Raw genomic sequence first — 12561 nt, forward strand, 5'->3', positions numbered from 1 at the left:
AGTGTTGCGGAGGGTGCGTCGGCACGATCTTGTCGTTCACCTAGCCTAAGACCTCTTTCGAGCTCTCGAACCCATGGGAGAAGTAATGTCGAACGGCTTAAGGGAACGAGAAGCATCATCAATCGTGCAGACGTCCCCTCGAACGTTCCTGTTGCCGTAGCTCAGGTCGTTCACCCTCATCGTAGGAAAGGTGAGGTTCATGCGTTATCCCCGTCTTCCGATGAAGGGTCGGGGAGTGAGATCTGAGCCTATCGGAACTGTGGAAAGTGTTTCAGTGTCTGATGTGGTACCGAAGAATCGTGACTCTCTCGGTGTTGTGACAAGTGTTGATAATGTGTTTAGTGTTGCGGAGGGTGCGTCGGCACGATCTTGTCGTTCACCTAGCCTAAGACCTCTTTCGAGCTCTCGAACCCATGGGAGAAGTAATGTCGAACGGCTTAAGGGAACGAGAAGCATCATCAATCGTGCAGACGTCCCCTCGAACGTTCCTGTTGCCGTAGCTCAGGTCGTTCACCCTCATCGTAGGAAAGGTGAGGTTCATGCGTTATCCCCGTCTTCCGATGAAGGGTCGGGGAGTGAGATCTGGCGTCGAGCGTCTAGACCGCTTAAACGAACCCATGTTGATTCACAGCGTCGGGAATCGCCTGTGCGTCCAGGATGTAGTTCGTGGGGTTCACCGGAACGTTTCCGTTCTCCCAGCGCTTGCACTCCGGCCAAACGTTCAGATCACCGTGTTCGTGTGGATATGATTCCTTCCGATTCGGACCTTGTTACTATTCATGCACCCCCTCTTCCATCGGATTGGCTTTCTTCCCCCGAAATGCGTGGTGACGTTGGTGCGAATCTTCCTTCTAGGAGTTCTGTTGATCCGAAATGGTCTGCGCTTTTGTCTATGAAGGAACAACTCTCGTCGTTGATGGATTCTTATCAACCAGGTGTTGGCGTTGTGTCTTGGCGTTCGATGTCAGACCAGTTATCGCACAAACGTTCGATGGTATCTGGTCTTGACGAGTTATCACTTAGGCGGTCTCCCAGTCATAGTGTTCAACGCCAGGTTGATTTTGATGAGTCGCGTCAGAGAGTTTTGGTTGACCAGTTTTCGTATTCTGGTCGCGGGGAAGAACATCGGCGTCGACAAGTGGACGAGACGCGTCAACAATTTGAAGTAGTGGATCGCCCGCGGCAACAACTTTTGGACGCGTCGCGTCAAAACATTGGTTTGCAGCGTCGACATCCTGACTACTTTGATCGTTCGCAGCAACAGTCCTCGGACTTTACGCGACCTCGCGGCGATCTTCAACAGTTACCTTCTGATTTCAAGCGTTCTTCTGTTCAACAGCAGTCGGATTCTAAGCGGTCTAGGCAGTTGTTGGTTGAGGATGATCGTCTACACGTCCGTGTTTCGCATCAATCTACTTCTACTTCTCCCCATCAAATTGACACAGATGTTGGCCTTGACAGGCAGTCCCATCCAGACGTTGTTCCTTCGGTTCAGGCTGCGGCTGTTGCTGCACTGCCAGAAGACGAACCAGAGGAAAAGTCGGATGAGGATAATCCTATTGAGGAAGTCTCTGAGAATGAGGAGGAGAAGCATTATCAGCATGCTGTGGACCTTCGCAAGTTTATGCTTATTCTGACTGGAATTTTCCCGGATTCTTTTACCCCTGTGGCCCCTCGTTCTCCGCCTTCTGAATTCATCTTAGGTAAAGCTACTAAGGTTCCAGTTTATACCAAGATGGTTCTTTCTCGATCCTCTAAGCGAGCCTTGAAGTTAATGGGTTCTTGGTTGGACTCCAAGAAATCTTTTGGCAAGACGGCCTTTGCCTTTCCTCCCGCTAGGTTAGCCTCTAAATCTAGTGTGTGGTACGAGACTGGTGAAGTGTTGGGCTTGAGTTTTCCTTCTTCTGCACAAGGGGATTTTTCAAGTTTGGTAGATGCTTCTCGTCGTCTTGCCTTAAGGAAGACGAAGATTTGGTGGTCCATTCCAGAGTTCGACCATTTGCTTAAAGGTCTTTTCAGGGCCTTCGAAGTTTTTAATTTTTTGGACTGGGCTTTGGGGGCTTTGAGTAAGAGGGTCTCTGATATGACGGAAACGGACACTAGTGGTTTGGTTCATTTGATGTCCTGCTTGGACAAAGGTGTGAGGGATGGCTCCAACGAACTTGCTGCCTTGTTTACAGCTGGAATTCTCAAGAAAAGGGCCACGATGTGCTCTTTCCTCTCCGCAGGAGTGTCTCCCTATCAGAAAACGGGCCTTCTTTTCGCACCTTTGTCTAATTCCTTATTTCCTCAGGAATTGGTAGGCGAGGTGGCTACTGCTCTCACTCAGAAGGCCACACATGACTTAGTTACTCATTCGACTAGGAAAGTTTTGCCTCCGTCATTCTCCTCTCGTAAACCTAAGGAATCTTCTTCTGGGTTTCGACCTCAGTCCTTTCGTGGGAAGCCCTCTGGAAGAGGCTCTTTTAAACCAGAAGGAAGGAAGCCTAGAGGCAGAGGGGGCAAGTCCGGCCGAGGTAAAGTCTGACTGCCCTCTCCTTCAGACAGCAGTGGGGGCCAGGTTGACTCACTTTTGGGAGGCTTGGGAGAGGAATGGAGCGGACCTCTGGTCCGTCCAGGTGTTAAAGGAAGGCTACAAGATCCCCTTCCTGACCAATCCTCCTTTAGTCACAGATCCAGTGGATCTTTCGCCCAAATACAGAGAGGGTCCCAAGAAGCAAGACATGCTTCTACAGACGTCTCTTTTATTAGAGAAACAAGCAATAGAGGAAGTGCAGGATGTTACGTCTCCGGGGTTTTACAACCGCCTTTTTCTAGTACCCAAGAGTTCCGGGGGGTGGAGACCGGTTCTGGACGTAAGTGTGCTAAATGGTTACGTCCAGAACTCGACGTTCATTTTGGAGACTCGGAAAACAGTTCTGGCAGCTGTGAGGAAGGACGATTGGATGGTCTCTTTAGATCTTCAGGATGCCTATTTCCACCTTCCGATTCATCCCAGCTGCAGACGTTATCTGAGGTTCATGGACGGAAACAAGGTCTTCCAGTTCAGGGCTCTTTGTTTCGGACTCTGCACGGCTCCTCTATTGTTCACCAAGATCATGCTGAACGTGGCAAGCATGCTGCATTCGAGGGGAATCAGGGCCTCTCTGTATCTGGACGATTGGCTGATAAGAGCCTCCTCAGCCGATTGTTGTTTGAAGGACCTCAAGATGACTTTGGATCTCTCCAGAGAACTGGGTCTCCTGGTGAGCTCGGAAAAATCACAACTCATTCCATCCCAGGAGATTCTTTATTTGGGGATGGAGATTCACAGTCGGAGTTTTCGGGCTTTTCCGTCGTCGGTGAGAATCCAAGCAGCCCTCCTAAAAGTCCAAACGTTCCTGAAGAGAGATCTTTGCTCCGTCAGAGATTGGATGAGTCTTCTGGGGACTCTCTCGTCGTTAGAGAAGTTCGTGACCCTGGGGAGGTTGTACTTGCGTCCTCTTCAGTTTCATCTCAACCGCCATTGGAAGAAAGGGGACAGCCTCGACAGGGATTGCATTCCCATCTCGACTTCCATCAAGTCTCATCTTCAATGGTGGAACAACGAGCCCAGACTGAAAGAAGGCTTGTCTTTACTTCAGAAGAACCCAGACCTCGTGTTGTGTTGCGACGCCTCCAATTCGGGGTGGGGAGCCACTCTAGAGAAGCAGGAACTTTCGGGGACTTGGACGGTGGAGCAAACCTCTCTCCACATCAATCAAAAAGAGCTTTTAGCTATTCATCTAGCTCTCATCGGCTTCGAAAAGCAGATCAGGGGCAAGGTGGTCCAAGTCAATGCGGACAGCACGACAGCTCTGGCCTATATTGTGAAACAAGGCGGGACCCACTCTTGGCCTCTGTTCGAGATTGCAAGACTGCTCCTCATCTGGGCGGAGGAAAGGAAGGTGACTCTTTTGACGCGGTTCATCCAGGGGGTCAACAATGTGAGCGCAGACAGACTCAGCAGGAAAGGTCAGGTTCTCTCCACAGAATGGATTCTGCACCCGGACATCTGCAAGAGTCTGTGGCGGTTATGGGGTCGACCTCTCGTGGATCTCTTTGCCACCGCGAAGACCAAACGGCTAGAGTGTTACTGCTCTCCGGTTCCAGACCCCGAAGCTTTACACATAGACGCTTTTCTGATGAACTGGTCACACATGGAGGTTTATGCTTTCCCTCCGTTCAAGATCCTTTACAAAGTGATTCAGAAGTTCATTTCACACGAGGAGACCAGAATGACACTGATAGCTCCGTTCTGGCCGTCAAGGAGCTGGTTTCCAGAGGTACTGGAATGGATGGTGGATGTTCCGAGAAGCCTTCCCATGAGACCCGATCTTCTCAGACAACCTCACTTGGCCCGAAATCATCAAAACCTCCGAGCTCTACGTCTGACTGCATTCAGACTATCGAAAAATTCGCTAGAGCTAGAGGATTTTCGAAGAAGGCAGCCAAGGCAATTGCAAGGGCAAGAAGGTCTTCAACCATCAAGGTGTATCAGTCCAAGTGGGAGTTGTTCAGGGAATGGTGTAGAACTAACGCGATTTCCTCTTCCAGTACATCGCTTTCCCAAATAGCAGATTTTTTCTTGGACCTTAAAGTTAAGCATAACTTCTCGTCATCGACTATTAAAGGTTACAGGAGTATGTTGGCGACGGTTTTTCGACACAGGAACCTAGACCTTTCTAATAATAAAGATCTACGAGATTTACTTAGGTCTTTTGATACGACCAAGAAGATTCAAACAGCTCCCATCGCCTGGAATTTGGATGTTGTCCTTAAATTTCTCATGAGTGACAGATTTGAGCCTTTACACTCGGCTTCATTTAAGGACTTAACCTTGAAAACCCTTTTTCTAGTTACCCTCGCCACTGCGAAAAGAGTTAGTGAAGTTCACGCTTTAAGCAAGAGCATTGGTTTTCGGAATGGGAAAGCCATTTGTTCTTTGCAACTGGGGTTCCTGGCCAAGAACGAAAACCCTTCTCGACCATGGCCCAAATCCTTCGAGATTTCTAACCTTTCTGATTTGGCTGGCGGTGAATTGGAAAGGGTTCTCTGTCCAGTTAGAGCTCTACGGTTTTATGTGGACAGAACTAAGAATCTGAGAGGTAACTCAGACGCTCTGTGGTGTGCAGTCCGGAAACCCTCGATGCCCATGTCTAAGAATGCCTTGTCTTTTTTCGTTAGATTGTTGATTCGAGAAGCTCATGCTCAGTGTGATGAGTCGGATCAGAGGCTCCTCAAAGTCAAGACACATGAAGTCAGAGCGGTAGCGACTTCAGTGGCCTTTAAACAGAACCGTTCTCTGCAAAGTCTGATGGATACAACATTTTGGAGAAGTAAGTCTGTTTTTGCATCCCATTATTTGAAGAATGTTCAGACTCGCTATGAGGACTTTTTTACGTTGGGTCCTTTTATAGCGGCTAATGCGATAGTAGGTGAATGATCTACCACTACGTTCCCTTTTTTTCCTAATACCCCTTTTCTATCTCTTGGAACTCGTTTGTTATGGTTGTTTGTGGAGATTGGGCGTCAGTCTTCCGCAATCTTTGATTTGGCTAGGTGGTCAATTTGTTCCTTGAGTGCACCCGGAACAAGGGTATTGGTTGAGGTTCTGTCATGTTATAGGTGTTTGTACCGTTTGACAGCTCCTAGAGATTTTCAGCCCGAGTGGATTACTGGATCTCTTAAGGATAGCGGACGAAATGAGGCAGAGTATCATTGCTGTCAGCTTCCTTATCAGGTGAGAACTGCTTAAGTTTATTGTATGTAACCCTTAAGTGAATTTTCTATATGTAGCTGTCTCTGACCCGCCACCAAGGGGTGTCAATCAGCTCTTTTATATAACCAGCGGGTAAGTTTTATATTTAAAAATGATATTTTCATAATAAAATAAATTTTTGAATATTCTTACCCGCTGGTTATATAAATTTAACACCCACCCTCCTCCCCTCTAGAGACTACCTATGGTATGGCTATGAGGCATGGAAGAACTGGAGTTGGTGTGTAGTTCCACCTGTTCTACCGCTAGGGTGCTGTTGGTACACCTGGCGTATCTTCGATAGCGCGAGATTTGAATTTCTGCCCTGGCGTCAGGGACTTCAGCTCTTTTATATAACCACCGGGTAAGTATATTCAAAAATTTATTTTATTATGAAAATATCATTTTTTGTCAGAGAGAGGTCAGGTTGATCTCATTCTCTTGGAAAATGCCTGAATTTTCTCAAAAAATTATCAAAAATATGCAAGAAAATTTTAAATAGCATTTTTTTGCAAGGACGTACCGGTACGTCCATGGGGGTAAAGGGATGAGTTTTGTGAAACGTACCAGTACGTCCTTTGGGGGTAAAAGGGTTAAGTTGAGGTCCTTCTATAATTAAAAGTTTGCAGCGTCATGCATGATTGCAAATTTGTTTTTGAGAAACATATCTAGTCTATCTCTTCTTCAGCTTCACAAAATTTAACAGTTTCAAGGTTCATGGATACTTTTCTCTCAATTCTTTTATTCTACTGTGTTTTGAATGTTTTTCTCCTGTTTGGTTTCCAGCAGCTGACTTCCCTTCTTATTGTAGGAAAAACTTAATCCTGATCATGGTACTAATCTCTGACTATGTCATCAATTAGCTTGTACACGCTGGATGAAATGCTCCACTGTACTGCTCATCCTTTGCATTCAGATCTCAGACTATACCATCCACTAAATATTTGTGGTACTGAATATGGAGTTAATGCTAGCAGTCTTGATTTTTTTCATAGGGAGGTACAAGACTACTAAGTATTTGTTTTACGTTGTTACTTATCTTATTCCTTTATAAACAGCATGTGTTTATTGAAGGGAAGAAAATAGGAGATTAAAATTTTATGGGTTAAGGTCAGATTAAACTGAGCTTCTAGAGAAGAAGCAATGTAAAAATCAGGTGGAGTATAGAAATTTAGTATTAAAATTCTTTTTATTTACTGTATTTATTTTACTTTGTTACCTCCACCAACGAAGTTGGAAGGACGTTATGTTTTACCTTCTGTTTGTATGTTTGTTTGTGAACACCTTCCTGGCCATAATTTTAGTCGTAGAGTAATGAAACTTGCAGGGATTAACTCTTATGTAAAAAGCTTGAAATGGTAAAATTTTGAAAGGTCAAGTTCACAGTCAAGCAAAATGTCCAATTCACATAATCAGCTGTATGTTTGAACATGGTTGTCACAGAGACTTCAAACTTGGTTGAAATTTGAGTGTATGAAAATCCAAACCAATCTGTACATGTTAAGATCGAAGGCCAAGGTTAAGCAAAAGGTAAAATTCCAGTCATCAACGATACAGCCATAATTCTAATCGTAAAGTACAGTAATGAAACTCGCAGGGATTTTAAACTGTTATGTAAAGAGCTGGAAATTATCAAATTTTGGAAAGTCAATGTCACGGACGAGCAAAACGTCCATAATAAGTCCAAAAGGGGAAGGAATAAGCTGCCCTGTTGGAGGTCTACACTCTACTGAGTACCACTCCAGTTACGTAGTTGTTAGTTACCCTACTTGATTTTCGTTATTGCCTTCATTAAAATCTGTTTCTTAGTTCATTTACTTGTTTGTTTGTGAGCAACGTTACCCAAAAACTACTGTACCAATTTTGACTAAACTTGGTAGTCATGTTGGGTATGACCCAAGGCTAAATCTGTAACCTTATGGATAAAGTACATCAGAGTACAAGTACGCAGGAGTACTGTACTTTGAAAATAATCGCAATGTTAAGTGAATGGCAAATATTTTGCCAGTTTTATTTTTTGTTTGTGATCAACATCATGCAAAAATTAATGAATCGGTTTCAACGAAACTTAGTGGACTTGTGGGGGTATGACTCAAGGACAAATCCATTAGGTATTGAAGAAAATACATTGAAGTAAAAGTACGCAGTGGAGTTAAGAGCAAAATAAGACTGCTTGGCATGCTCTACTGAGTGCCCCTATAGTTTTTCTATGCATAGTGTACAGACAGACCCTGCCATTTATGAAGGTCAAGTAACTGAGACACCAGAAAATGCTGAAAAGTGGCAATTAATTGATGTAGCCCTAATGACTCCCGGAGCCCATATTTCTTTACACTGTATAACTAAAAGAAGCGTTATGTATATCAGCCTTGAGATAAAAGACAAAACGATTAGTATTCATAGTTATATAACACCAAATACAGGAAAGAAATGACAGTTTTGTAACAAAATATAAAAGACAATAGAGTATTACTACACAAGGAGTTGGAAATTCACTTATACACTGTAATAGTATGTACTCTCATTTGTTATATTACTGAGCATACTGTGTTGTATTTGGTCTTTTCAGTTAAAGTGTATTCACAGTCATATCTCAACAACCGTCGTTGGAATAGTAGGACTCTGTAAGTCTAAGGGCTCCAACGGGGAGAAAGTCCAGTTAGGGAAGGAAATAAGGGAACATAGAAAAGTGTGCCTGAGTGTACCTTCAAGCAAGTGAACTCCTAACTGAAGACAGTGGAAGCCCATGGTATAGAGGCTATGCCACTACTCGGGATTAGAAAACAAGAAAATAATGGTTTAATTTTGAAGTGTCTTAGAAAAGCTGCTTACCATAGCTAAAGATTTTCAAGAATGTTTTTTACAAATTTTTTAGGAATTTAGTTTGTTGGCTGTTAGTTGAAATTACTACTTGTGTATAGAACATTTGATCTGTGTTGTGTGCGTTTACAGTATTGTCAAATGAAAAGTCTTGCAGTTTCGTTCTTCAGAAGATACTGCCAGTTTTACTATTTTTAGTGTTAGGTTGATTTGTATTTTATTCAATACATTTCTTGTACTGTGATGTATTTTTTATTTTCCTCAGAAAATCTGTGATCTGGTCGCAAATCTTCGCAGACCTTCGGTTCTTCAGCCTCTTCAGAAGTCCGTGCTTGTCACTGGTCCAACGGGAAGTGGAAAGACAACCTTCGGGTTTGCTCTTGCTGGGGTAAGCATCTCGTTGTGGGTAATCATGTGTACTTATAGAAAATCCTTAACTTACAAACTTAATAGGGTCCAAGAAGCTCTTTGTAAGTCGAATTTTGTTAAATTATGGCTTAGGGTAGGCTTCACCTACCTTGCATGCCTTCGAATTTCAGCTGGAAAAGACCAACAAACAGTCCCATTTCATATTGCAAATGTTGTCTTGCTAACTGCACTAAATTATAAAATATTGTTTAATTACACCATTTCACTGTGATTTCAGTTGGGTTTATGTTTGAGGACCTAGCAAAATACCTCCAGTTATTGTTAATGATCTTAGATGTTAGCTGTCTTATAGCAAAAAAAGGTTAAGTGTTGCCTGGTGAATAAAAATAACCTCAAAGTTTTATTTGGTTTTAGTGATATTATTGCTTGAAATATGTATAGTTCATGAGGTCATTAAATTTTCTTTGACAGACTGCGGAATCGCTCATCTATCGTATCACGTCATCCGAACTGTTCGGTGGACCCACGGGAGATGTCGAGGGGAAGCTCAACGAATTGTTTGAGCAAGCTGCGTCGTTAGCGCCGTGCGTTATACTGATTGAAAAGATTGACCTCATCGCCCCTAAAGACGGCAGCGCGAAGAGTCTAGAGAAACGTATTAGTGTACAGCTTTCCTCTTGTCTCAGTGGTGAGTAATCTGAGAACTTTAGTGTCTTCCTCTTGTCTGAGTGGTTGAGTAATTTGAGAACTGTAATGTACTTTGAGAAATCTGAGAATATTAGTGTTATCCTTTTGTCTCATTGGTTGAGAAATCTGAGAACTTTAGTGTCTTCCTCTTGTCTGAGTGGTTGAGTAATTTGAGAACTGTAATGTACTTTGAGAAATCTGAGAATATTAGTGTTATCCTTTTGTCTCATTGGTTGAGAAATCTGAGAACTTTAGTGTTTTCCTCTTAGTCTTGTAATGAATAATCTGAGAACTATTTTCTTCCCGTTGTCTCAGTGGTTGAGTAATCTGATTATTGTTTTCCTCTTGTCTCAGTAGTGATTATTCTGTGAACTTAGTTGTCTGGGCATATATGGATTTAACCTTGTAAAGCTTGTATTATACAAGTTATTATGCAGTGAATGATGAACATTTTACCTCATTTCAATTTTTCCCATATTGTAATAGTCCAACTCATAGAAATTGAGAGTGCAAGTAAACGTAAAGAAAAGCCTCTTTTGCACTGAAGTAACGTTACCAATTTCTTTTTAATATAGCTATTTTCAAGAATCTTTTAACTAAGTCTAATGTTTTTCTGACAAATATTCTACTAAAATTGGGTCTCATTTTATCTTGGTGTTAATGAGTCTCTCAAACCTGAGGCGGTATCCACTCGATTCAACACCATAATTATATTTTCAGTAATCACCAAAGTTGAATGTAGTGATAACAGAGGTTGTTATCTTAGCTGAAGCTAATGATTTGGGATATTTAGGCCACTGAATGTTATGGAATAGCAGTTTGTTTTCTGTAAATTGCTGTTAGGAAAAATACAGTACATGGTTGAAGAAATTGTGGCTAAAATTTCATGCAAACTTGGATACAGTGGTTTGTAAATCTGTGGTTGTAGAGATGGCTGAAAGTAATGTTGACCTTTATTCTATTTAGAAGTTTAATCTGTTTGAAAGTAATGTTGACCTTTATTCTATTTAGAAGTTTAATCAGACTTCATCTCAGACTTCAGATTTCCAATTCTTTGTCATAAAGTTTTCCTCAAATGATTAGCCTTAGCTTGACTTCTCAAATTGTATCTGATTGTATCCCAGTTTAGACATTAAAAACTACCAGGCTTATTAAAATCAGTATGGTACTTGTGGTCCACCTTTAAATGTCAAGATGACTGTAGCACTAGGGTAATGTTTTGGGATTTTTGTCATTTACATTATTCATTAAGGCTCTGTGTGTTGGCTTTAGAATTAAGATGAACAGGTATGTGGTATTAATTTCATTATTGTTATTGCCATAGCATTACTTTCATATCTGTATGGTTTTTAGGAAGCCAGATTGTACACGCACACACATACTCACATGTTATATCTCCATTTTGAGTTTGTTTCTGACATTAAGAAACAGCTAGAAATTTCTCTGGATACAATGCATTGATGGTGTTTATACCAGAGACCTTGTGACAAAGGAGTTATCGTTCAGTTTGAAACCCCCCCCTTTTTTTTTTTTCTTTTTTTTTTGGACAAAGGAGTTATCGTTCAGTTTGAACCCCCCCCTTTTTTTTTTTTTTTTTTTTTTTTTTTGGACAGGAGTTATCGTTCAGTTTGAACCCCCCCCTTTTTTTTTTTTTTTTTTTTTTTTTTTTTTTTTTTTGACAGGAATTATCGTTCAGTTTGAAACCCCTCCCCCTTTTCTTTTTTTGTTCCTCATCCCCTTATGGCAAATTTTATAGCAATATCTGAATGGTTGATGATCATATGCTTTGATTTCGTGATATATAGTGTTGTAGCCGTCGCCTGAATCTCTATCTCTTCTACCATCAAATTGAATCAAAGCCAGAAGAGATAGAGTATATATTTCAGCATTGTAGATATTTATGAAGGACTTTCCTTTCATAAGTTTATGACAAATGTTTTCTTTTCCAGCTTTAAAAACTAAATACAAAGATCAGCAAATGATAGTGATTGGAGAAACAAGTCATCCGGAGAATATGGACTGGGATTTGCGTAGCAGTTTCGATGCCGAGATATTTATGGCGATTCCCTCGGAAGCTGCCAGGAATGAGATCTTGCAGGTAAGATACACATTATATGTGATGCTGAGTTCTAGTCATCCCCATCTAAAAATGATGCAGGGCATTAGCTTTAGTATTTTTTCTTTATAAATTAAAACTAACAAAAGGAAGGCCTCAACTTAATAGGTTCCAAGAAGCCATTTGTAAGTTGAATTTGTTAATTCATTTTGGCCTAGTCGATGTCTCACAGGGTGTAGATACAGGGGATGGGGTTCCCAGCCCCCTCGTCCCGTCCCCTTTAGTCGCCTCTTATGACACGCAGGGATAACGTTGGCGCTATTCTAATTGTTTTTATGCCCCCGCAGCCACAGGGGGCTAACGGGGGAGGGTGGGCTGTGGCACCCTAGCAGTACCAGCTGAACTCGGTTGAGTCCCTTGTCAGGCTGGGAGGAATGTAGAGAGTAGAGGTCCCCTTTTTGTTTTTGTTTCATTTGCTGATGTCGGCTACCCCCTAAAATTGGGGGAAGTGCCTCGGTATATGTATGTATGTATTTTGGCCTAGGGTATGATTCACCTAACTCACATGCCTACGATTTTCAGCTGCAAAGGTCAACAAGCAGTCCTGTTCCATATTGCAAATAAATTATTGCTTATTTCATTAATTAATTGCATATTTTATTGTAATATTTTATTATGAACTTTTGATACGATATCAGATTTATGATTTCAATTGGATTTGTGTTTGTATCTCTGAATATTTGTAAGTTGAGGACCTTCTTTTGTTCTTTTAGTGTTTGTAAAGTTTTTGTTTATCAATTTCTTTTTCTGTTGTTACTGATCTTAATGTATATTTTTTTTTCTATTCTGG

The 12561-nt window shown here is 41.9% G+C and overlaps 2 protein-coding genes across 4 annotated transcripts in view; both read left to right on the forward strand.

Annotated features, from left to right (window-relative positions):
• LOC137628913 (uncharacterized protein CG3556-like) overlaps positions 1 to 12561 on the forward strand; it is a 243830-nt gene that overhangs the window by 168452 nt on the left and 62817 nt on the right. The gene's annotated exons all lie outside the window — the stretch shown is intronic.
• The window catches only part of LOC137628261 (nuclear valosin-containing protein-like), a 91411-nt gene that overhangs the window by 57105 nt on the left and 21745 nt on the right, over positions 1 to 12561 (forward strand). Inside the window, exons 7-9 of the mRNA XM_068359424.1 lie at positions 8865 to 8987; positions 9440 to 9656; positions 11605 to 11753. Coding sequence (XP_068215525.1) covers positions 8865 to 8987; positions 9440 to 9656; positions 11605 to 11753 — 489 coding nt within the window. The remainder of the gene's footprint in view (positions 1 to 8864; positions 8988 to 9439; positions 9657 to 11604; positions 11754 to 12561) is intronic.

The sequence above is a fragment of the Palaemon carinicauda genome, chromosome 36 (assembly GCF_036898095.1).
Source record: "Palaemon carinicauda isolate YSFRI2023 chromosome 36, ASM3689809v2, whole genome shotgun sequence".
NCBI lineage: Eukaryota > Metazoa > Arthropoda > Malacostraca > Decapoda > Palaemonidae > Palaemon > Palaemon carinicauda.